Below are 24,828 nucleotides of genomic sequence, written 5' to 3'. Positions count from 1 at the left end.
AAAAAAAAAAAAAATCACTGCATTTTTAAGACTACAGGATGTGCTGTTCACATCCTTCTTAATTTGTTTATACATGGAAAATCTAGTCAGCTCACAGCCTCTATAGCTATTTGGTACTAAAGTTCACCTCAGCAGAAGTCACAATTCCCAGGACAACCCCATCCAAGGCTGAGCAATGTTACTTATGGCCTATCTGGTGCACCTGTACCACACACCTCAGCTTCCAGAGACTTCAGTCCTAGGGCAGGGAAAGTTGATGGTGGTGATAACATAAGGCCTCACTGTAGTCCTTGAATTAGAATTTTCCTTCCTTGGTCCCCTCAACTTTGTGACTACTACAATACCCTTCCAGCATATAAATCCAATTTCTAGATAACCCAACCTGTAGAGTGACAATATTTTTTTTTTCTGCAAATCCCTCTTACTGGACAGTGGTGGTGGAACATGCCTTTCATCCCAGCTCTTGGGAGACAGAGGAAGGGGAATCTCTGAGTTCAAGGCCATCCTGGTCTACAGAGTGAGTTCCAGGACATCCAGGGCTACACAGAGAAACAAAAAGAAAGGAAAGAAGGAAGAAAGGAAGGAAGGAAGGAAGAAAAGAAGGAAGGAGGGAAGGAAAGAAAAGAAAATCCTTCTTACCTTCAGAAACTGAACCTTTGCCAGACCTTGCAACCAAGTTAATAATATACCTAGAAATCACTTAAATTTATGTACTCAATCTGTTTCCCTACTCTCTGTATATATCCAGTCTTCTAAACTTGCCTTAACAATGTAACCAACCTTATATGCTTTGCAGTCCACTTTTGGTTGTGAGCCTAGCCTTTAATGGCTGAGCCATCTCTCCAGCCCTGCAGTCCGCTTTTAAAACAAACTAAATGCATGGCTTTATTATGTATGTGAGTACGTTGTCACCCTCTTCAGACATACCAGAAGAGGGCACTGGATCCCACTACAAATGGTTGTAAGCTACCATGTGATTGCTGGGAATTGAACTCAGGGCCTCTGGAAGAACAGTCAGTGCTCTTAACCATTAAGCCATCTCTTCTGCCTCTAAATGCATAGCTTTAATCTTAAACTACAATTCTTCCATGTCCCTGACCCAGAATAATGTGTGTGCCTGTGTGTGTTGTGGTAATCATTTGCTAAAAGCAGCCAACAGATTGTAAGGAATCTTTTTTTTTTTTGTTTTGTTTTGTTTTGTTTTTTCAAAACAGGGTTTCTCTGTGTAGACCTGGCTGTCCTGGAACTCATTCTGTAAACCAGGCTGGCCTCGAACTCAGAAATCCTCCTGCCTCTGCCTCACAAGTGCTGGGATTAAAGCGTGAGCCACCACTGCCCAGCAAGGAATCTTAAACAAAATATATAAATAAAATAAATTACAAGGGGCTGGAGAGGTGGCTCAGTGGTTAAGAGCACTGCTTGCTCTTCCAGAGGTCCCTGAGTTCAATTCCCAGCAACCACATGGTAGCTCACAACCATCTATAATGGGATCTGGTGCCTTCTTCTGGCCCGCAGGTAGGTATACATGCAGATAGAGCACTCATATACATAAAATAAAAAAATTTTTTAAAAACCATAAAATTACAAAAAAAGTAAATAAATAAATACAAAACAAAGTAATGATAGTAAAATAAAAAACAAAATAACAAAGTATGAGAAACAACATGTGGATTTATGTTGAAAACATCTGTTTGTGGGTCACCTTCTTTCCTTCTAAGCTTTAAAAAAAAAAGAATTCTTAATTCCTTTACCATATTCTCTTTTCTGTGCTGTGTTAAATAAGCAGCTGTTTATTTATAAATGCTGTTAGGGACAGAAAACAAGGACAGACAGACGTTGGATACACACAACAGACGAATTACAGACAACAAACTACAGACAAATGGAGAACATTTCAGAGAACAAAGAGCTTCCTCTTTATTCTTTGACGAGGTACCAGTGCAGCCTTTGCCTCTAAGAAAGGAAAAAGAAAGATGCCTCATTTCAGAGATGTTAAAATGTAGACAACAGATTAAATGTAGTTGTTTACTCTGTTTCTAATCTGAGTCACTAAGAAAGACTTCTGGTGGTGACCTCTCTTACCCAAAAGAAGCCACAACTAAGCAGTCAGTCTCAAAAGGCCTGGGCACTAATGGCAAACGTTAAATGGGTCACCCTTAGAAACTAGGCAGGTTGACTCTCTCAGCTCTTGGTAGGCCTTTCTGCCCATTTTGGCTGTCGAGGAATGGTCAGAAGTGTGCCACAGGGCTGGAGTCCTGATGTGCGCCTTTAATCTCATTACTCGGAGGCAGAAGCAGGCAGATCTGAGTTCCAGGCCAGCCAGATCCACCAAGTGAGACCATTCTCAAACAAATAGAAAAAAAAAGAGTCTCTACCAACAAGTAAAAGGACAGTGAGGGTTGGGGTGGGGGAGGAAGAGAACAAGTCTTCAGCTGCCACAGTGCCTCTGAAGTAGTTCCCCTTCTGAAGCAGGTGCCCATATCTCCACAGTGACTGCAGTCACACACCTGAGCCCCTGAAGGGGAGACAGTCTCCTTCTGAGTGCCCTCTTCTGCACTGAGGAAAGAGCTGGGTGAAGGCTTTCTTAAGTGAGAGAGAGAGTGAGGCGAGCATACCTGGTCTTCCGGTGGGAGCTGCTGCTCCTGTATCCTGTAAAAAAAAAAAAAAAAAAAAAAAAAAATGAGATGGCTGCTTTAAAAGCCTGAAGGTACAAAGGCAGAGATGACCAATCGTGCACACACACCGCCTGATAAGCAGGAATGCCATGGGTTTTCAGGTTTAGAGTTTGGGGAAGGAAGTAATTTTTTGGTTGTTTAGATTCATTATTCAGTTTGTTGATTTTTATTGTGTTTTTTTTTTATCTTGTTGTCTGTTTTTGTTTTTCCCTTTGGTTTTTCAAAACAGGATTCCCTGTGTAGCCCTGGCTATCCTATCCTGAAACTTTCTGAAACTCACTCTATAGATCGGGCTGGCTTCAAACTCAGCCATCCTCCTGCCTCAGCCTCCCATGTGCTAGAATTAAAGGCCTGCACCACCACTGCCAGGCTTATCCTATTAATCTGCATACCTAAAACACTGAAACACTAAAAGCTGTATCAATATTGAGCCAATCTATGCCTCTTAAAAAGGTCAATGCACTTTCTGTTTGTCCATCCCACACTGTAGGCCAGGCTAGCCTTGAACTCACTATAGAGCCCAGGCTGGAGCAGTTCTCTTACCCTAGTCTCCCTAGTGCTGAGGTTATTTTATCTGCCACCATGCTCAGCTGATGCATTTCTAAGTCAGAATAAGAGAAAAGGACAGAGGCTAGCACCTGAAAAGTCTCAAAGGTCTCAACCACAGGGAGCTAAAGCTCTCAGATGGCCTCCAAAGTCTAGCAGGATTTCTCTGGCCAGAATAGAAAGCATGAGGCCACGAGCCTACCAGTTGCATCTCCCCAATCTGTAATGACCCACTTCCAGCTGCCTAGTTCATGACAAACAGAAAGTGGGTGTTTTCAGATCTACTCAAAGGGGCCTTTCTCCACGCTCACTTCCTGACCCTGTCCTGAGAGACAACTAATGAAAGAGTAAAGAAAATCCACACCATATGGAGGGTGGCATGAGACTGGGTCTCACGTAGCCCAGGCTGGCCTCAAACTTGCTACATATTACCAAGCCCAATGTATGTATTACTGGAAATTGAACCCAGGGCTATATGCATGCTAGGTAAGCCTTTTATCATCTGTGAACATTCCTAGTCCTGGAGATGACACTGAAAGAAAGAAAGAAAGAAAGAAAGAAAGAAAGAAAGAAAGAAAGAGGGAGGGAGGAAGAAAGAGAGAGAGAGAGAGAGAGAGAGAGAGAGAGAGAGAGAGAGAGAGAGAGAACCATCCATGGTCATGTTCATTTTACTAATTAAATTAGTATATTTTTTATAATTATATTATTTATTAATTTTTTATGTTTTGAATTTTTTTTTTTTTTTTTTTTTTTGGTTTTTCGAGACAGGGTTTCTCTGTGTAGTCCTGGCTGTCCTGGAACTCACTCTGTAGACCAGGCTGGCCTCAAACTCAGAAATCTACCTGTCTCTGCCTCCCAAGTGCTGGGATTAAAGGCATAAGCCACCACCGCCCGGCATGTTTTGAATTTTGAGACAGGGTTTTACTCTGTAGCTCAGGTTAGCCTAGAACCTGTTATGATTTTTCTGCCTCAACTTCCTAAGTACTGGATGCCCCCATACTCAACTATATTAGCATACTCATGATTTTTCATTTCTCACAGGGTACAACGAAAAAACTTTTAAATTTTTAAGTTTATACATATGGATGTTTTGCCTGCATGTATGTTTGTATATCATATGCTTGCTGGATCTCCCGGAAGTAGAATCTCGGTATGAGGACTGGGAACTGAACCTGAGTTCTCTGGAAGAACAGCTAATGCTCTTAACTACTAAGCCATCTCTCCAGCCCCAAAAGAAAACTTTAAAAAAGATTATATGTATGTCTGAGCCTGTATGAGTGTATACACCACATGCACGGAAGAGTCAGCAAAGAGTAGAAAAGGAAACCAGATCCTCTAGACCTGAGGTAACAGGCAAGACTGTGAGTGCTAAGAACCAAACTTAGGTCCTATACAAGGGCAGTAACCACTGAGAGTACAAAACCATATGAGACTGCTGGGTGTACTGAGAACCCCAGCTTTCTTAATGTTGTGGGGAGAACTCTTTGTGTAACGACTGGACTTTTCATGATGAGAGGTATTTATATTTCTGGTTTTACCATGTAATAGGCCATTGTTTAGGTCCCACGTGGGTCTTCAGATGCTTATATTGGTTTGTGTTCCCAAGTGGAGTCTGTTGATCCAGGAGATGATGGCCTGTTTCTGGGAACAGATAGAAAGAATACAGTAAGTGCTGACCAAAGCGGAGGCAATTTAGGTTTTGGTTATTGTTTTTGAGATAAGGCCTCATCCAGTTACTTTTGGCTGGTCTGGAATGTGCTATGCAGATGAAGCCTCCCGAGTACTGGCATTAAAGGCTTGTGCCACCAATGACTACAGCCGAGGGGATCTTCTAAGAATATACCATAGGAGGCTGAGGCTTTTAATCCCATTGCTCAGAGGCAGAGACAGCTGAGTTTGAGGCCAGCCTGATCTACAGAGTTCTAGGATAGCCAGGACTACACAGGAAGAAAAAAAACAAAAAAAAAAACAAAACCCTGTCTTGGAAAAAAATTAAAAAGAAAGGAAAATAAACCATAAGAGACCGGAAAGAAATTTTTGCACTTTAGTAGTTTTTCATGTCAATGGTGAGGATTACCATGTCATTTTGACATTGATACTGCTTACCTTCAGGGAATTATGGTTGAAGTCAGAAGGGGGAAGACTGTAAGGGCTGGAATAGGATACACTTTATGGAAGTGAGGTCTTGAAGGTGTTGGTATACTCAGAAAATGTTAACAGAGTGCTGAGACCAGGCAAAACATCTAAGGAGCAGCCTTCTTAACACTGGTGCTTGCCACAGGGCATTTAGAGACTGAGGAAACTGCTTGAACCTGCACGGGATGTGTTCTACTGAATCTGTTATAAACAACTCTGACCTAAGGATGTCTGGATCAAAATCTGAAGCTCTGGGAAATTTTACTTTTTCATGATTTGAGCCTAGCAGGTTAAAAACGAAAAATTAGGAACTGTTAGACTCATGACTAAACCTTACAATACCGTTGTCTAAAACTGTTGCTATCATTGAGTCGCTGGGCTGTTCTCTAATGTCTTTGAAATAGAAAACCTGTGTACAACATCAGAGCACAGTTGGCTATGCACACTGAGGAGTAACTCGAATACTAACCAAAACTGCCCACACAGAGCCACCAGAGGGCACTGTTGCTTTCACAGAAGAAAGACCGCTAAGGTTTCCTGGAGGCTGCTGATGGGAGGCTGTTTGGGGTGCACTTGTCTGTCTTGAGGCAAGTAGGCAAAAAGTAAGACTTCCTTCTTCCTTGTCCTTTTATACAGGCTGCTGCCAGGAGGTGTGACCCACCCAGACTTAGGGTGGATCTTCCCATCTCAAATGACCCGATTAAGAAAATCGCTCATAAGCACTACCCAGCTAGCTGGGGTTTTAGTTGATTCCAGACGCAGTCAAAATGACAACCAAGATTAGCCATCACCTACAAGCGAAACTTAACTACCACCTACAAGCGAAACTATGGCGATAAGTTAATTAACACACATAATTCCCACCATGTTTCTGTTGACACTACAAATCTCACAGACCCTTCCTCTTCCTCCTCCTCTTCCTCTTCCTCTTCCTCTCCCTGGCCTGGAACTGAGTCCTCTGACTTCAGGCTACAGCTCTCCCAGCCTAGGATACTTTCCTCCCCTCCCCCACACCCTTAAGACTCCGCTTGAAATTTTTTGAAATTTTCTGCTTTGTTCACAGGTACAGACTGCTTCTGTGCTCAGTGCCTCTTTACCTCACTCTCTAGGGGCTCAAGGAAGCAAGCAGATCTGTGCTATTCTCTGACTTAAGGCCCCAGAGCAGAAGACCCCTGTTAGATGAGCACATCCATAGAATGTGCTCATCTAACAGGAAAAGAACAGGTGATAACAGGTCACCAAGCAGGTAAACTCCCTCCACTTGAAATCAGGACGCATCTCAGTAACTAGTCAAACGTTTCAAAAGGCACAAACAGGTGAAATTCTTTACCCCTCTATTCCGCTCCACTTTTGGGAGGCCTGAACCTGGGATTCCGGTTCCCGCCACTCTTCCGATCCTGCAAGAAAAGAAGGTGACCTGCCACTCGGTGGAAACTACTTCCTCTAAGTGCCCACCGCCGAGTGTGCGGACTACTCACCGGCTGATGGCCCTAGGAGGCGGCAGAGCAAGAGAGGCGGCGGCTCTGCGGGGAAGAGAGAGGGAACTCCTGGGAAACGAAACTGAAACTTTGCTTCTAGGGTCTCTGGGGCAGGACACGCCTTTGCTCTGTCCTGGCTGTGCAGCGCCTCTGAACCCAGAGCGAACCAGGCACCGACAGCCATGGCCTCCAGTCCCGACCCGCCGTCCCCGTTACTCGTTCGGCTGCGGGAGTCCATCCCCCGGGCGCATAGGAAGCTAGAGATATACTTCCAGAGCCGGGCCTCGGGAGGCGGGGAGTGTTCGGTTCAGGCCGTGGGCCCCAGCGCCCCGGACACCTTCGAGGTGAAGTTCCTAAAAAAATCAGGTGAGCTGGGGCAGGGGAAACAGGGCAAGGCTCGGGTGCAAAGGTGGATCCCAGCAGGGATCTAAACCGATCCATAGACCCAAAGTGTGGGTCTATGAGAAACAAAGTGTGGGGGTTGGGACTAAGGAGGAAACCCAGAACCTTGTGCACACTAGGCAAGTGCACCACCACCGATCTAGACCCCAAGCCACTTTACTGTTGTAAATAATGATTCCATCGACATGTTTTTAAGGATTAAAAAAGTAATACATGACCACTTTTAAAAGGAAAGTCAAAGAAAAATTATCTGAAGATAGTTTGGTTTTTTGGGTTTTGTTTTGTTTTTGGTTGGTTTTAGAAACAGAGTTTCTCTCTGTATCCTTGGCTGTTCTGGTCTGAACTAGCTCTGAAGGCTGACCTCAGACTCAGAGATCCTCCTGCCTCTGCTAGGATTAAAGGCATGCAGTACCACACAGCCTCAATGTGAGCATGTCCATGCATTCATTTCTGAGAGTCAGCTAATGCATATACATTCTAAACTTCTCCATTCTTGTTTTTTTGGGGGGAGTTCCCCCACTTAACTATACAATAAATATTATTCAATGTCATTGAAATGAGAGACTCAAAACCATTACAAAACTGTAAGTCCGTCCCCCCCCCCCCCACTATCCCTTTGAGACGGGATCTTGCCATGTACCAACCATTGGTTGGCCTTGAACTCATGATCACCATACCCCTACCTTTACCTTAAATTTAAGTGCTAGGATTGTGGGTGAATACCAACATGCCCAGACTAGAAATGTGGTTTCTAATAACCAAATTATATTCTACAATAAAACTTAAGCTTCCTACTTTAGAGTTCTGAATAGATTCTCGCATCAATAGTCTGCTATTCCAGAATGCCAGGTCCTTTGTATGCATCTGACAAGGGGACTACAACAGATACCACCAAGGTCCAGCTTGGTAAACCAATGTGTTTATTGGGCTTACTTAAAGGAATATGGGAAATGACTCAAAGGCAACTGCATCACCAAAGCCCACCTAGCATGGTGACAGCTCGCAAAGCTGGGAACCTGGAGCACACTGCACAGCCCACAGGCAGCTCAACAGGTTAGAGTGGCCTTTCCAGGTGCCTCAGTTGTCTAAACCAGGGAGCTTAGAGTCCGCTTCCTACAGGCAGGTTCTCTGGTGTCCTAAGTTTTCTTCACAACTTGCCTTGTCTGAGAGTCTCCTAGGCAGATCTTTAATGAGTCTTCATAGCAGCTCTGTTCTTCGAGTCTCAGAAGGACTCTTCCCAACAGTCTTTATGGCTTACTCTGTTGGGGGGTGCTATTGAGTCTGGTCAGTTTCAGGGATTTCCTGAAGCTATTTTGAGTTGTTTACCTTCTTGCTGAAGGAACTTCTTTGCAGAGTGGAATGTTTCAATCTTGAGGAAGTTTACCACACCAGTTCCACACCCTACGTTCATCCAAATAAGCAATACAGTGTAACATCTATTTCTATACTGTTTATCTTGTGGGAAGGATTAAAAATCATCTAGAGATTCTTAAAAGTCTATGGAAGAGTGGCCAGTGGTGGCACATGCCTTTAATTTTAGCACTCTAGAGACAGAGGCGGGCAGATCTCTGTGAGTTCAAGGCCATCCTGGACTATACCAGGAGTTTCAGGACAGCCAGGACTACCTAGGGCCTCAAAAACAGAAAACAAAAAGGGAACAAGAACAGAAAAGCATATGGGAGAAGGTGGGTAGCTTCTGCGCAAGTCCTAAGCTTATTAGGGACATCTTTGGAGGTGGCATCCTCAGACGTTTCTAGAATCAACCTAGAGGGACACTAAGGTCATCTCTGTAAGTTATCTCTCATTTCTGTGAATGTGTGTTTTTAATGTCTCCCCTCCCTGAAGATAAGGAGAACGTGTTGAAAAAGAGAGACCACCAGATGTTAGTTGGTGAGAAACCTGTGACCATTGTCCTGGAAACTATTAAAAAGCCAGTAGAGGACCTGAGACCCAGACTTCCATCCTTGACACAACCAGCTGAGACACCAAGCCCCAGACATCTATCCTTGACACAGCCAGCTGAGACACCAAGCCCCAGACATCTATCCTTGACACAGCCAGCTGAGACACCAAGCTCCAGACCTCCATCCTTGACAGAGTCTCTGAATGAAGCACTGTGTGATGAGATGTATCTCGGTGATGATCATGTTTTTAACTCTGTTGACTCAGTTGTCCAAAAGGTGAGTGTTGACAAAGGAGCTGGTGCTGCTCTGGGGTCTGCTTCCCCCTCCCCCTTTCCCCTCAGTGTGTTCAGGCAGCATTGTGCACAGGTAGGACTGGAGCTTTGTTGGAGCAGGTGGACTAACAGGATCTCAGTGAGCCTGAGTTAGAGAGAAACAGCCTTCTCTGCACACGGTTTTCAGTGAAACATCTCTCTTTATTGGGGTGAACAAGGGCTATATAAACCTGGGGAAGTGGGTAGGAGATTTGGGGATGAGTGTCATCATTGGCTGGGGGACAGAGATGCTAGGGAATGCTTTATTTGCATGAAGAGGAATTCCAAGTGCTTGCTTGATTGCACCTGGAATTGCTTGTGTCCTTTTAAGGAAAGAGGAAGTTTAACCTGTAATCTAGCCACCAGGCTACAAGACTACCTGGAGTGGTAGAGGTGGGGGTCATAAGGCTTATGTACACTGAGACATCCTGGCCCAGACCAAGGAGGAAGCAGTCCTACTCCTGTGGGTCTCTGGACTAGATTTTCAGGGTTTGAACATGTCTGGGCCTTTGCTCCTGACCAGTGTCCCTGGTCTCACGGCTTTTGGGACCCACAAGCTGGCACTGTTCCCATAACTGCTTCTGTAGTCACCACCTCTGCCTTCTTGGTGCAACAACCTTGTCCCAGGGGCTAGCTCCTAGGTAGGTACTGGACTAGGCACTGGAGTACAGAGGTGCGCAGAGACAAGCTTCCTGTCCTCACGCAGATTGTATTGGGTGCACAGACTGGAAGCAGTGAACTGAGTAGAAGCACTTCAAAGACTAAGACATTCGAGAATAAAAACAGTTTTGTCTCAAAGAGGAGCAGGGTGGGGGCTTGCAAGGGGACGATGGGAAAACTTCTTGATGAAGTGACATTTACCCTGAGGCTTAAATGATGAGAATGTATTAATTATTTTTTAAAAATGCATTTTCCAAATAGAGACTACTTTCTGTGTGCCAGGCACTGTTGTAGGGGCTAGGGACACAGACAGATTGCAGACCGCTCTTAGGGCCCTTAGTCCTCTAGTAAGGGAAACAAAGAATAGTAAATAGATTTATAATACAATTCTTTCCAGCAACAAGTGCAGGAAGAATAAAGGCAGACACATGACAGTGGCAGAAACACTCTCATAAATAGGGTGCAAACAAAGAGACAAATCCAAATGATTCTTCATCGGAAGAACGGGAATAAATGAAAAGACCTAGCTGTGTGGTTTTGTAATAAGAACATTCTAGGCTCAGGGAAGCACATGCACAGGCCTCCCAGGAACTGGCGTCTTGAACGCAGAAGTTTCATTGAGGCAAGAGTAGAGGGCAGGCAGTGAGGAAGGCTGGGAACGTGAAAGGGGACAAAGGGGACGCAAAGGCAGAGCTGAGGGTTTTAACGGAGCTGTGGAGCTTTCCTTGATGTCTTTGAGCCTGGTGGTGAGGGATCTGGATTGCATTCGGAAGGGACCACTCTGGCTGCTGGGTTGAAGCATAGGCAGAGGAAGGGGCCAGGCTGCAAGGTCAGTGGCTGCAGTGGGCTAGGTGGATGACAACCTAGATTCTAGATGGTCCTGATAGAGCTGTGGAAAAGACACTGATTCTGGAAGCATCCAAAATGTTCCATGTGGATTAAACGGCATCTGCAAAACCCTAGAGTGGGTTCAAATCGTCAGAAATTTTGCTTTTATATTACATTCAATTTGCCCTCCTTTTTATCCAAATCTGGTGTTTCTGTCTCATCACTGAACTTTCAAAAATCAAGGTTTGAAAGACTTAGTAACTTTCCATGAGTTAAGTGTTCCATGCATTAGGGTTTTCCTTTTACTTTGTTTGTTTGTTTTTTCAAGACAGGGTTTCTCTATGTAGTCCTGGCTATCCTGATCACTCACTATGTAGACCAGGCTGGCCTCAAACTTAGAGATCCTCTGCCTCTGCCTCCTGAGTGCTGGGATTAAAGCCTTGTGCCACCACTCCTGGCTGCTTTGGGGTTTTCTTAAAGTAAGTGGGTAAGTAAGAAAAAGCAGCATGAAATGACGCCAGGTGAGACTCCTTCTTGGATTTAGAGCTACCTTCGAAGTTCAAAGCTTGCAAACTCTTTCTTGAGGACCACAGCACCTTCAAGGAAAGCAGAGTCGTCTTTCTCTACCCTTAGTCCCCAGGGTCAAGCAGATGATGGTTGCTCTAGACACCGATCTCTTGGTCACCGAGTATTAGAAAATGTTCATGCCCAGGCTTCCTTACAAACCAGTTGTATGAGCCTCTGCAGTGAGGTCTGGCATTGGCTTTCTTTGGCTAATTCACTTTTAGACACCGCCCCCTTCCCCCCCCCCCAAGGTGAGTCTAATCGCAAAGGGGGCTAGCAAGCCTGGCTTGCAGCAGACCGCTCCCCCCTCAAGAGACTTAAAAAGTCAGTCGACAGTAAGAAAAAAAGATGGTGTCCTTTCTGGGTGTTTCTGGAGAGGGGTGGATATCTGAGACATCTTATTTGTACCTCGACTTTTTAAACCTTCAGGTCTTTCTTGCTGTGACCGCTGAGCTGAACTGTGACCTGCTCTCTAAAGAGCAGAGAGCATATATAACCACGGTCTGCCCTCATGTCAAAAGCATGGAGGGTAGAGACGGAATTAAGAAGGTGTGTGGCAACTTCAAAGATATTGAAAAGATATATCAGTTCTTGAGTGCCCAGCTTATGGAAAGTGAGCAGAAGGGGAAGTACGCCCCACAGAGATACACACCTTCCGATGTGGAGAGGGAGCCACCCGATCCGAGCAGTTTTGAAGTTTCTGTACTTTTGCTTGAATATTTCAAGCATATTTATCCGGGTAGAATAGAGGCCATAGAGAAAAAATTTGGTGTAAACATTGTAATCCAAGAGAGTGCTCCCAGTATGGTCTCTATAGGCTTCACCTCCAGCCAATCAGGAAACTTAGAAGAAGCAAGTCGGGCTTTTGTCAGAGGCTTTCAGAAATGCACGCAGTCTTTGAAGCAAGATTGTATCTCTTTAGAGGAGCACCAGAGAGCAAAGGAGGTCAGACAGGAGCTGAGTCGCTGCTTCCCAAAGCTCTTGATAAAGGCACAGGGAAGAAAGCTAACTCTCCTCGGCTCTTCGGCTGACGTTTCAGCCGCCACACAAAAGGTCTCCCAAACTCTTGTCCTGACACCTGTGAAAGTAACCACATCTGGGTACATGTCGGGAATCGAAGTTGATTCGACTCGCTTTAAGCTTCTAGAACCGGAACTGCTTCAGGAAATCTCAGAGATCGAATGGAAGTTTAACATGTGTGTCACAGTCCTGGAAAAAGGGCAGAAAACCTCCATTCTCTTTGTCCCCAAGGATAAAGAGTTAGACTTGTCTGTGCAGTCATACACAAGTTTTACTGATGCCTTCCAGCATGCCATGTGCCAACTGAGGACAGAAGTTATGTCGCTGAAACAGTTGGGCAAGGAGAGAGCTTGCTTACACAAGACCAAGTTTGCCGACGACTTAAGAAAAAAGCACCCACACGTGCACTTTGTGATATCTCAGGAGTCAGTGACCTTGACTGGTTTGCCGAATCACCTTGCGCAGGCAATGCAGTCTGTCTCCAAAAGAACAGGACTCTCTCTGTCGTCTGGAGAGAAATTGGCTATGGATCATGAAACACCCATGGAGATCAACAGGGATGACTCGAATGTAGCTTTACCTCCTCCTGGAGGCTCTGCAAGCAGCCCTGCAGCCTCAAAGGGGAACAAGGACGAGGACAACTGTGTCATCTGCATGGATACCATCAGCGACAAGTACGTGCTCGATAAGTGCAAGCATGAATTCTGCGCCTCTTGTATCAGCAAAGCCATGTCAATCAAGCCTGTCTGCCCTGTGTGTCTGACTTCCTACGGTGTCCAGAAAGGGAACCAGCCAGAGGGAACCATGACTCACGCCATTCAAAAAGAGTCACTTCCGGGTTATGAAGGCTGTGGTACTATCGTGATTCATTACATTATGAGCGCTGGCACCCAAACAGTAAGTGTGCCCGAGGAATGGGAGTTTCTTTTCACTATGCTAGAATTGCCTAAGTCCAAAGGGGCATCCTATAGCCTCTTAGATAATGGTTTTTCCAGGAAATCAATCACTCTATGATTGTGGGTAGGGTCATAATAGAAGCAGTGATGATGGTGCCTACTTAGAAATTAGATGCCTATTTAGTGACTTTGACAGTGTACTGAACTCAGGGCCTTGGACATGCCAAGCAAGAACCCTGTGAGCTATGCTCCTAGCCTTTCATGTCTTTTTCTTTTTTGGTGGTGGGGGCTTGAGACAGGGTTTTCTGTGTAACAGCCCTGGCTGTTCTGGAAGTCAATTTGTAAAGCAGGCTGGCCTTAAACTCTCGGAGCTCCACCTGCCTCTGCCTCCAGAGTGCTGGAATTAAAGGTTTGCACTACCCTGGCCTCATGTCTTTTTATTAAAGAAATCATGTGTTAGGATGGGAGGAGTTGGCCAGGTAGAGTCTTAATTTGAAGAGGAGAACTATGAATTATTCAGAATATGAATAAAATGTCAACATTTTTCTGGCTTTCAATAGGCTTCATCTACTATGAACATACCTTTACTATACTAAAATTCAGAGGTGTGTGTGTGTGTGTGTGTGTGTGTGTGTGTGTGTGTGTGTGTGTGTGTAAACATTTTCTTTTCTTCATACAGAATAAGCACCCAAGCCCAGGAAAGGCTTATCCTGGAACACATCGAATTGCATACTTGCCTGATAACACCGAGGGAAGAAAGGTTTTGGATCTGCTCCGAGAAGCCTTTAAACACAAGCTGACTTTCACAATAGGATATTCTCGAGCATTAGGAGTCTCAGATGTCATTACATGGAATGATATTCATCACAAAACACAAAAGTTTGGAGGACCAGAAAAGTAAGAGTCTTTTGAAATGTAATGGTTGCTGAATGAAGTACAAGGTTGTCAGATGCTGCAGTTAGAGGCTGTGGGTATAAAATGACATTCTAGCAGTAGATGTTAGCCCAGCATCTCAGATAGGTTTACTGTTGCTATGATAACCCAAAAGCAATTTCAGGAAGAACAGGCTTATTTGCTTTACATATTCCTAGTCACAGTCCACTGAAGGAAGACAAGGCAGGAACTCAAAGTAGGCAGGAATCTGAAGGCAGGAACTAATGCAGAGGCCGTCGAGGAGTGCTACTTATGGCTTGCTCAGCCTGCTCTCTACAGCATCCAGGATCACCAGCCCAGGAGTGGCACCACTGACATTGGGCTGGGTCCTTCAGACATCGATCTCAGTTATAAGAAAATGCCTTACAGGCTTGCCAACTGCCCGATCTTATGGAGGCAATTTTCTGTGTAACCCTGACTGTCCTGGAACTCAGTCTGTAGACCAGGCCAGCCTGCCTCTGCCTCCCAAGTGCTGGGGTTGAAGTTGCCACCACCGCCCCAGGAGGCACTTTCTCAGTTGAGGTTCTCTCCGCTCCAATGACTCCAACTTGTGTCAAGTTGACATAAAACTAGCCAGCACACACAGCACACACATACTAGTCCATAATGATAATTTCAAAGACAAAACAGACCGGTCCACCCATCCTTCTACCCCGCCATTCATAAGGTATGGCTTGGTTATTTCGTTTTGCTTCAAAAGAAAGCGGTTTCAGAATCCAAGATGAACGCTACACAAGTCGATTAAATTTAGTTGATAAATTTCATGTTTATTTAAAAGATAGATCCTAGGAATGTTATTTGCATTTGATTTCTTTTTTTTTTTTTTTACGTTTATTTATTTTTATGTGCATTAGTGGTTTGCCTGCATGTATGTTTTGTATAAGGTTGTCAGATTCCCTGAAGTTACAGACAGTTGTGAGCTGCCATGCAGGTGTTGGGAATTGAACCTGGGTCTTCTGCAGAAGCAGCCAGTGCTCTTAACCATTGAATCGTCTCTCCAGCATGACTTTGATTTCTTTTAAGGTCATCTCCCTCTTCTTTGCCACTTTTTTTCCCATCAGTCCACAACGATACTGAACTCAGAAGGCTAATTAATACATGGTAGAAAAAAGTCTTAGTTATAAAGCGTCCCAAGATGGTGAGAGATATATTCCAGGAAATATGATTGTACTTTATGAAACTCAGAATTCCTCCACCTGTGGCATCCAAAAGAAATATACCGTGAGACCGTTTCAAATCCCCTAATTTGAAAAGCCCATAGGGACTGGAGAGATGGCTCATCAGTTAAGAGCACTGGCTGCTCTTCCAGAGGACCTGAGTTTAATCCCCACCAACCACATGGTGGCTCACAAGTATCTGTAATGAGATTTGATGCCTTCTTCTGCTGTGTCTGAAAAGCCCACACGTGTATGATTCCTACTGCCTCTGTAGAATACGACAATTGTAACATTATGTACATCAGTACTTAGAATAAGTTAAGAATTTAAGCGATCTGGCTAGAAAATATGCTGGTCAGCCAGCCAGGCACTTGAATGACTAGATATCAGTCATTGTCTGGATTGCCAGAGAATGTCTGGAACCCAGAATACTAGATGCTCAAATACAAAGTACAAATAGTACATACAGATTTTGTTGTTGTTTTGAAGCAGGGTCTCATTATATGGCACAGGCTGGCCTCAGACTCTCAGAGCTCTGACTGCTGTGGCCATCCAAGTGCGAAGCGCCTGTGCCACCATACCTGGCTCTTGTACACATTCTTAAGAATTATTTGGGAGGAAGCTAAAGGGTTTCTTTTCTTTTTCTTTTTTTTTTTTTTTTTTTTTCTTCCTACAGTTTTGGCTACCCTGATCCTGATTACCTGAAACGTGTCAAGGAGGAGCTGAAAGCAAAAGGGATTGAGTAAGGAAACTGCAGGGAAGATGTCTATCCACTTGAAAAAGAAGTGTGTTAGGAGGCTGTGTTAGTACAACCAAAATGTTTTTCTAGAAAAACTTTATAACATTTTTCATGTGAAGTAGTTTGCTTGCCAGTTATTTCTAGAGTGCCACTCTTTGATGGAAGGCGAACTATAAAGGGCACGGGCTGGGAAAATGGCTTCATCTACAAAGTGTCAAGAAAGGAGCTCAGATCTGCATCCTCCATAGTGTGATGGGATGCACTTGTAATCTTAGCACTGGTGAGTGGAGACAGGAGAATTCCTGGAGCTTACTGGTTAACTAATCTAGTCAAAACCATGAGTTCCAGGTTCACTGAGAGACCTTGTCTCAAGAAATAAGGTGGATCGGGACATGGTGATGCATGCCTTTAATGGCAGAACTTGGAAGGCAGAAGTGGGCAGTCTCTGTGAGTTTCTTTTTTTTTTTTTTTTTTTTTTTTTGAGACAGGGTTTCTCTGTGTAGCCCTGGCTATTCTGGAACTCACTCTGTAGACCAGGCTGGCCTCGTACTCAGAAATCACCTGCCTCTGCCTCCCAAGTTCTGGGATTAAAGGCCTGCGCCGCCACCACCCGGCTCTCTGTGAGTTTCAAACCCAGCCTGGTCTACAGAGCCCAAGTCCCAGGACAGCCAGCTATACATAGTGAGACCTTGTCTCAAAACAAATGTTAGGTAGACAAAAATAAAGATATCTAACATCATCCTCTGTCCTGTATACACACCTCCACACACACGTGTATAAACACACACACACACATACATACATACACATATGGGGACGGGTAGAAAAGGAAACTTTATAGTTTTGTAGGATTTCAATTTTTGCTGAAGAAATCTGATGTCATTCTTGAGTTATGGTTGGAGGTGTTAGGTGAGTTTGTAGTCATCTTCTGTGTCCTTACTTGAGCCATTGGCAACTAATGCCACCTTCCCTGGTCTTTGTTTGCTATGTTTATTTGAGACAGGGTCTCACTTCCTAGCTCTGGAACTCGATTTGTGGACCAGATTGGTCTTGAACTTAAATCTGCCTGTATCAGCCTCCTGAGTGCTGGCATTAAAGACACATGTTACATTGCATGTTTTTTTGTTTGTTTGAGGTTTTTTGGTTGTTGCTGTTTTTGGTTTGGCTTGGCTTGACTTGGCTTGGCTTAGTTTGGTTTGGGTGTTGGGACTTAAACTCTAGGCCAATGAGTTCCATCCCATAATTCTTTTTTGTTCATCTCTGTAGCAATACATTAGTTGTTTATTTAATCTCTGCCTGAACCCTTGTGTAAATGGGAAAGTGAAACTCCTGTATAAGTGGGAAGTTTAAAAACAGGTTTGCTGGGAAAGACCCATATTTCCTTCCCTATGCTTAACAAGAAAAGTTTCCAGAAGATCAGGCAACTTTTGGTAGTAAATAGAACAAGAAGATTCATATTTTTCAGAATACAGTGTCTAGGAGATTGTGTCTGATTACTGCCTGACTCAAGTTGCTAGTAGCTCAGCAGAGGGATAAATATATTTAAAAAGAATATGTTCCCCAAACCTTTGGGAGAGAGATGACTTGAGACCTTGGCATTAATTTGGAAAATAGTTTCTTACCCCAGCACGTACTGATTAGACTCTGACTAAGCCTTGAACTTGGGCTCTACTCTCCCCTGGTCCATGGAACCTGTTCTAGAGGATGCACTTGCCCTGCCATAGAAGTGCAACATGTTTCTTACATTTTTCCCATGCATTATGTTATACTTTTTTGAATATATACTGTTTCAAGTTTTAATGGATAGCCTTGACTTAGTTTAATATTTTATAATAATTGTAACCTGCAATGTAGTAGCTTTTTGGTTTTTAATCCTTTGAATCCCAGTCTATGTTATCTCTTATATATATAGTCTTTCTAATCCTGTCCCTGGCCAGGAGTAAAGGAGGAAGTGAAACCTACCGTAGAGTCTATATGGTATGTCACAGTTAACTATAAGTGGTTCTCCAAGTCAGAAGGAGATCACAGCAGACAGTGACCTGGTGACCTGCATTCCAGCCACTCTCCAAAATGGTAGATGACACCTTGACTTTCCCTAAGACGTACATGCACATACATAAAACCGTTTTGGCCAGATATTAATAGCAAGTATTTATCAAGTACTTATTCTGTAAGTACTTTACATTAATCTGATCAATACAATTAATAGCCCCATTTGAACAGAAAACTCATACACAGAACATAGTAGTCAATCACTGAAGATGATATAACCAATAAAGAGGAGTGCTAACTTCTACTTTCATCTTCATTTTGGTGGTTTTTTGTTTGTTTGTTTTTTGAGACAAGGGTATTATAACCCAGACTGGCCTCTCCCTTTGTAGCCAAGTCTGTTCTTGAACTCTGACCCTCCTGCCTCACCTCCTGCCCAAGTTCTTGCGTGTATCCTAGGCAGATCTCTCAGGATCTGCTTCCGCAGCCTCCAAGTGCAAGGCATGCACCACCATGCCTGACTTCTGCATCCAGTTTAGACCTTTTCCTTCTCATGATTCACCAAGTGTTTATCATTAAGACTAACTGATCATTTTCTGTCTTCTAATCTTGTAATTAAATTTACTCTAAAGAAGGAAAAATACGGTTTCTGTTAAGTTCCGGGTCTTTTAGTTCATCCAGTGTGTATATGCAAATTCCATGTGGTCTGAGTGCTTAATGGCATTTGGATTTTTTTTTTCTTTTGCAAGGTGTTATTATCTGCATTAAATAAATTTTAAAAATTAAATTACATACAACAGACTATGTGCTTTCCCTCATTCCTTGTTAGTATTTCCTTAGGTTGGATTTCTGGGTATTTCCTATGACACATACAGTATACAGTGGTGTGTGGAGGCATTTGGGTTGGTGTGTGTAGCTCCACCATCACAAAACAATTCTTTTAATTGACTTCACTTTTGATTGCAATAAATGAATAAATAAGTAAATAAATCATGTTTCTCAATATTTTTTTCTGCCTAGTGAATCTAGGTTGCTACAGAGACAAAAGTAGACCACAGGGCCAGTGAGATAGATCAGAGGGTAAAGGCACTTGCTGCCATACCATTTGATGCCTGGAACCCACAAAGTAGAAGGAGAAAACCAACACCTGCAAGGTGTCCTCTGACCCCCACGTGCATGCCATGGCACTCCCTCAATAAACAATTTACTTTTATCTTATGCATATGCATGTTTTGCTTATATGTCTATGTGTGCACCACATGCATGCAGCGCCTTCAGAGTTCAAAAGTGAGCATCTAGATCTCTTGGAACTAGAGTTATAGACAGTGGAGAGCTATCGTGTAAGCTGGGAATTGAACCCAGGCCCTCTGTAAGAGCAGCAAGCACCCTTTTAACCCCTGAACCATCTCTCCAGAACAATGAATGTTTCTTGTTAAGTAGGCTACAGGTTTCATCTTTTTGGAATTGCAGAAAACATATTTAGTCTCTATTAAACCTGTCACCCTGTCCCTGCTTACTGAGTGCCAGCAGCAGATTGGGGGCACTCTCCTCTCCAAGAGAAAAAAAAATGCTAAAAATCAAGATATTTAATATTTCCTTAAAACAACATCAAGATAGAAGTCGGGAGGGAGGAAAATCAAACTTATTTAACTTTTTAATTTTATTTATCTCACTGGTTTGTGGGGGGTTTATTTAGCATTATTGTTAATGGCAGTAGTAGTATTTAGCAACAGTATTTAACATTATTACTAGTTAGTAGTGTTAGGGAGTTCACTCCAGGAAAAGACTACAGACTCAATCAGATTATAATTAATTAAGTTTATTAAAGCTGGTTGCTAGCAGGACAACAGTCTGTGAGCCAAACTTGAGATTGCCACACAAAGTAGGGGTGAGGAAGGATTTTTTTATGGGGGAAAGGCACAAGAAGACTTTGAATGTCTGAACAAGCAAATGAAGAGCTATTCTGCCTGCCAAGATTGTGTAGTAAAGGCGACCTCAAAATAGTCCTCGAATGTCTGCATAAGCAGGTTACAGAAGCCAAAATATAGTCATAACAAGTAGATAGTTACTGCTGTACATTTCTTGGGGTGGGGGTGTGGTCACTGAGTCAGGGAGTCAGAGGCAATGACTAGTGGGCACCAAGATGGATGCCTAGCATAAAATGGAGTTTGTTTAGACAACACAGTGTTAGTATTTTGATCGATTGGGTCCCAAGGCCTCTAAAACACAGTGACTAAGGCTAAGATTAAGATACTATTTGTGAGCTCATGACAGTGAATACAAAGAGAAAGAGAAAGAGACAGTAGTCAAGATAGCTAGCATACAAGCATACCCTTACGGGTTACCACCAGCTACCCACACGACCCCTGAAGAAAACACAATAGGTCACTCGGCAGCTTTGACCACTTGGCAACTGAGCTGGAAAGGACCCCAGGCGTCAAACTTTAAGATGCCTCATTTTCTAATGGAGGGCACTCAGATCGATTGCCAAGAAAACATGAGTGAGTCACCGTGAAATACACACATATTAAAATATAGTCCTGGTGAAATCATTGGCTCCTGTGTCTCCAGCATCTCTCCTGTCCACTGTTTAGGTCCCACCCCTTTGTATAGTTCAAGTTTCAATGTGGTTTGGCTCCCTCAGAGTTCTCTCACCGGGATTACTGAAATACCCTCAGAGATGCTGTCTCCACCCTGTCTTCACACCTCATTACCTGCCCCCCTGAAAGCATACATTATTTGTACACAAATGATGGGTCTCATAGATATCTCATACCATGCACTTTGATCATCTACAATGTCACCGTTAGTCCCCTCTGGTCCTCATTTCACCTCCTGATATGCAGTATTTGTCTTTCTGAGTTCAACTTAATGTTGCTCAACCTGGGAACAGACCAACCCCTACAAACCCACATCTACCTCACCACAGGTCACCACAGCCAACTCACAGACTTAGCCCTTGTGCCCATCACTGGATGAACGGATAAGGTAGCTCAGCAGTTAAGAATACTTGCTGCTCTTGCCGATCCTTGACTGCTATGTTCTACCTAGCCAGGACTGCCACTAAGCTGACAAACACTGTCCGAAGATCAGCTTCAGACTACAAACTGCTCAGGGCATTCAAGTTGCTCAGTGTATATGAGGCTGACAGGAACATTCTACAGAACTTTGAACTCAAAAATATTTAATCCTAAGATTGCCAAATACAACCAAGCTGGACACTATAGAAAGCTTGGCAGAAATAGTTTCATTATTTTAATTAGTTATTTTGTGTTAAGAGTTACAATCTTTCCTTTCTATTTAGGCAAAAAAAAAAAGGGGGGGGGATATAAAAATATTAGGGGGAGCTGGGCAGTGGTGGCGCACACCTTTAGTCCCAGGGAGGCAGAGGCAGGCGAATTTCTGAGTTCGAGGCCAGCCTGGTCTACAGAGTGAATTCCAGGACAGCCAGGACTACACAGAGAAAGCCTGTCTCAAAAAACAAAACAAAACAAAAACAAACAAACAAAAAAGAATAATAGGGGGGAAAGGGCAGATTATGTAATCTCCTTTTATAGATCTTTGTATAATGGTACAAAATTAAGGCTATATTCGGTTACATTGTTTAGATCTTTGTATATTGATAAAAATTTAAGGTTTTATTTGATTACATTGGTATAGATCTTTGTATATTGATATATAAGTGTTGGGAGCTGACTTTTAGCAGAAAGCGGCTATCAGCTTTTCAGCCATCTTGAGCCATATACCCTGACGTGAGACTTGTTTTTCAATAGCCTACAACAGCTGAAGCACACTCTGATATCCCACATATTTTGTTTTGCTGTTTACTGCCCTCAGCTGCAAGGCGCATGTGGTATCCATGCCTGCAAGGCGCACGGTGCACGTGCTATCCACGCTATCCAAGCCTGTAAGGCTTATGTCATATCCACACCTACAAGGCACGTGGTATCCATGCACCTACAAGGCACGTGGCAAAAGCATATAAATACCCCAGATTTCCCTTCAATAGAGAGAATCCGGGAGACAATGAGAGAGACAATAAAGGAGAGAGAGAGAGACAATAAATGAAACTTGAGACTTGATCAGACCCTCTGTCTTGTCTCCATTCTTCGAGTAGCCTGCCTCTCTCTCTCTTCCCCCCCCCCCCCCCGCCCCCACCTGCGGAACAGAGTAAGCGTTACAGTTTGGCTGCCCAACGTGGGGCAGCTCGGTCCTTACATATAAGTAAGGATATATTTTAGTTAACACATACTATATATCAACTCCTTTTAAGATATTTTACTTATGAAATTGACAAAAATGCAATATGAGTTCTAGTTCTTTTCAAAGCTACTATTACAAATTTTTTAGGATACTTAAGAAATGCAGGTATAGGCAGTGGTGGCACACGCTTTTAATCCCAGCACTTGAGAGGCAGAGGCAGGCGGATTTCTGAGTTCGAGGCCAGCCTGGTCTACAGAGTGAGTTCCAGGACAGCCAGGACTACAGAGAAACCCTGTCTCAAAAAACAAAACAATAACAACAAAACAAAACAAAAAATGCAAGTATATAGTTGGTCAAACTTGTGGTATTGATAGGTACTAGCTTAGTTAGTTAATCACCAATGTTTTCTAATTTAATCAGATAGTAAATAACAAGCAACAATTCCCTATTCAAATATACTGAGATAGTTAAATGATCTTTAAAAACATCAGAGATCTATAGAATATGGCATTTAAAGATTTTTTTTATTATTAATTTAAGACTTCTTGGGCTGGAGAGATGGCTCAGCGGTTAAGAGCACTGACTGCTCTTTTAGAGGTCCTGAGTTCAATTCCCAGCAACCACTTGGTGGCTCACAACCATCTGTAATGGGATCTGATGCTCTTCTGGTGTATCCGAAGACAGCTACAATGTACTCATATAAATAAAATAAATCTTAAAAAACAAAACAACAACAAAAAATAAAACTTCTTTTGAACATTGAGACATGTGAGCTCCTGGCGTCACCCACATTCTACTTCAGAGAAGATGACAAACATTGAAGACCCTCCTTATGGAGTTTGCTTCAAATGTGGCAAGCTGCCACTGGGCAAGAAACTGTCCTTGCTTCAGCAGCAGACAGAATACTGTCTAAGCAGGACACAAAGAAAGTCAACTGCCAAACTCTACCAGGACAAAGTAGAGAAGTCCTTCATAATTTTTTCCTCACAGAAAAAAAAAAATGTCAGATATTCTGGGTCAGTAAGCTAAAGAGATGAATGTTCTAATGTTAGAGAGGAATCTTGTGTGACTGTCCAGGAAGCCTGCAGTATCTGTCATTTCTATAGTTTTGGAAATTTCTTGCTCTGTACTTCCTGTTTAATTGGGTAATACTTATCCTTAGATCTCTGATGGGGTTGAAGACTACATAATCATAGTCTTAAGTTAAGCTTAAATTGTTTAGGATGTAAGAAAACATTAAGGTCTAAAAGGATGTTATTAGGTTGATGAATACCAGTGATGATAGTGATTTGGGCATAGAACTTTGCACTTGCTGAGATAGGATAGATAGTAGTTTCTCCAAGGTTGCCAAATACAAATAGACTGGACATTGTGAATATCATTCTTGCTAGACAGCATATAGTTTATTGATGTAAGAGAAAGAGTCTTTTATTTTAGACAAAAGGGGGGTAATGTTGTAGGATATTTGATCACGTTGTGAATCCTGACATTGTGAACTGGAAAAACCTGGTTTTTGTTGCGTTGTAGCTCAGCCATAGTACACACCTTTAACGCAAGATCTTTTTGTAAACTAGAGTTAAATACATCAACCATAGATCAAAAGGCAGATTAAACAACTAATTGACAGGGAGTAAACTTAAGAAAACCCAGGAAAGAGAACAGAGGATTTTTTTTTTGTTTGTTTTGTTTTGTTTTGTTTTTTTGAGACAGGGTTTTGTTGTTGTTTTTTGTTTGTTTGTTTGTTTTGGTTTTTTTTGTTTTGTTTTGTTTTGTTTTTCGAGACAAGGTTTCTCTGTGTAGCCCTGGCTGTCCTGGAACTCACTCTGTAGACCAGGCTGGCCTCAAACTCAGAAATCTGCCTGCCTCTGCCTCCCAAGTGCTGGGATTAAAGGCGTGCGCCACCACCGCCTGGCGAACAGAGGATTTCTGAGTGTTTTGCCTACATATATCTGTGTACCACTTGCATGCCTGGTGCCTGCAGGGACAAGAAGAGGAAGTCAAATCCCCTAGAAATGGAGTTACAGAGGGTTGTGAGATGTCATATGGGTGCTGGGATCTGAATGGATCTAGGTCCTCTAAAACACAGCCAACACTTTTACTGCTGGACCACTCTCCAGCCCCAGATTTTTTTTTTTTTTTTTTAGTGTACCAGGCACTTGGACAGTTTGTTTCATGCAATCCTCATGGTACTACTGCAAAGTAATTATGCCTCTGCACAATGCATACATGCAACTGATGGAGGCTTACACTGATGGGGTCGCACAGTCCTGAGACAGTGTTTGCATCCTATATGATGATGCTGTTTTATTACCAAGTGTTGTGTTTTATAAAAAGATAAGGAGAGAGAGAATATGTTTGGTGGATGTGTAGTCAGGTGTTAGGGAAAG

General features: G+C 43.2%; 2 protein-coding genes across 6 annotated transcripts in view; one reads left to right on the top strand and one right to left on the bottom strand.

Moving 5' to 3' along the window:
• The window catches only part of Parp9 (poly(ADP-ribose) polymerase family member 9), a 39,383-nt gene extending 32,405 nt beyond the window's left edge, over nucleotides 1-6,978 (bottom strand). For 2 of the 5 annotated variants that reach the window (XM_076942885.1, XM_076942886.1), the window contains exons 1-4: nucleotides 6,836-6,978; nucleotides 6,688-6,754; nucleotides 4,760-4,862; nucleotides 2,616-2,649 (exon numbers count right to left, since the gene is read on the bottom strand). In XM_076942885.1, the coding sequence (XP_076799000.1) occupies nucleotides 2,616-2,649; nucleotides 4,760-4,774 (49 nt within the window). In that variant the 5' untranslated portion in view covers nucleotides 4,775-4,862; nucleotides 6,688-6,754; nucleotides 6,836-6,978. Of the gene's footprint in view, nucleotides 1-2,507; nucleotides 2,650-4,759; nucleotides 4,863-6,687; nucleotides 6,755-6,835 lie in introns of all 5 variants that reach the window. The other 3 variants (XM_076942884.1, XM_034515400.2, XM_034515401.2) reach the window with 3 other exon arrangements.
• A 39-nt stretch (nucleotides 6,979-7,017) lies between these two features.
• Nucleotides 7,018-19,039, top strand: Dtx3l (deltex E3 ubiquitin ligase 3L). Its single transcript, XM_034515402.2, has 5 exons — nucleotides 7,018-7,201; nucleotides 9,083-9,417; nucleotides 11,934-13,421; nucleotides 14,100-14,317; nucleotides 16,187-19,039. The coding sequence occupies exons 1-5, from the start codon at nucleotides 7,018-7,020 to the stop codon at nucleotides 16,254-16,256; spliced, it is 2,295 nt and encodes a 764-aa protein (XP_034371293.1). The 3' UTR covers nucleotides 16,257-19,039.
• Nucleotides 19,040-24,828: the final 5,789 nt, after the last annotated feature.

This window comes from Arvicanthis niloticus, chromosome 12 (genome assembly GCF_011762505.2).
Source record: "Arvicanthis niloticus isolate mArvNil1 chromosome 12, mArvNil1.pat.X, whole genome shotgun sequence".
Classification (NCBI taxonomy): Eukaryota; Metazoa; Chordata; class Mammalia; order Rodentia; family Muridae; genus Arvicanthis; species Arvicanthis niloticus.
Note: the sequence above shows the minus strand (reverse complement) of the source record. Positions and strands in the feature narration are given on the sequence as shown.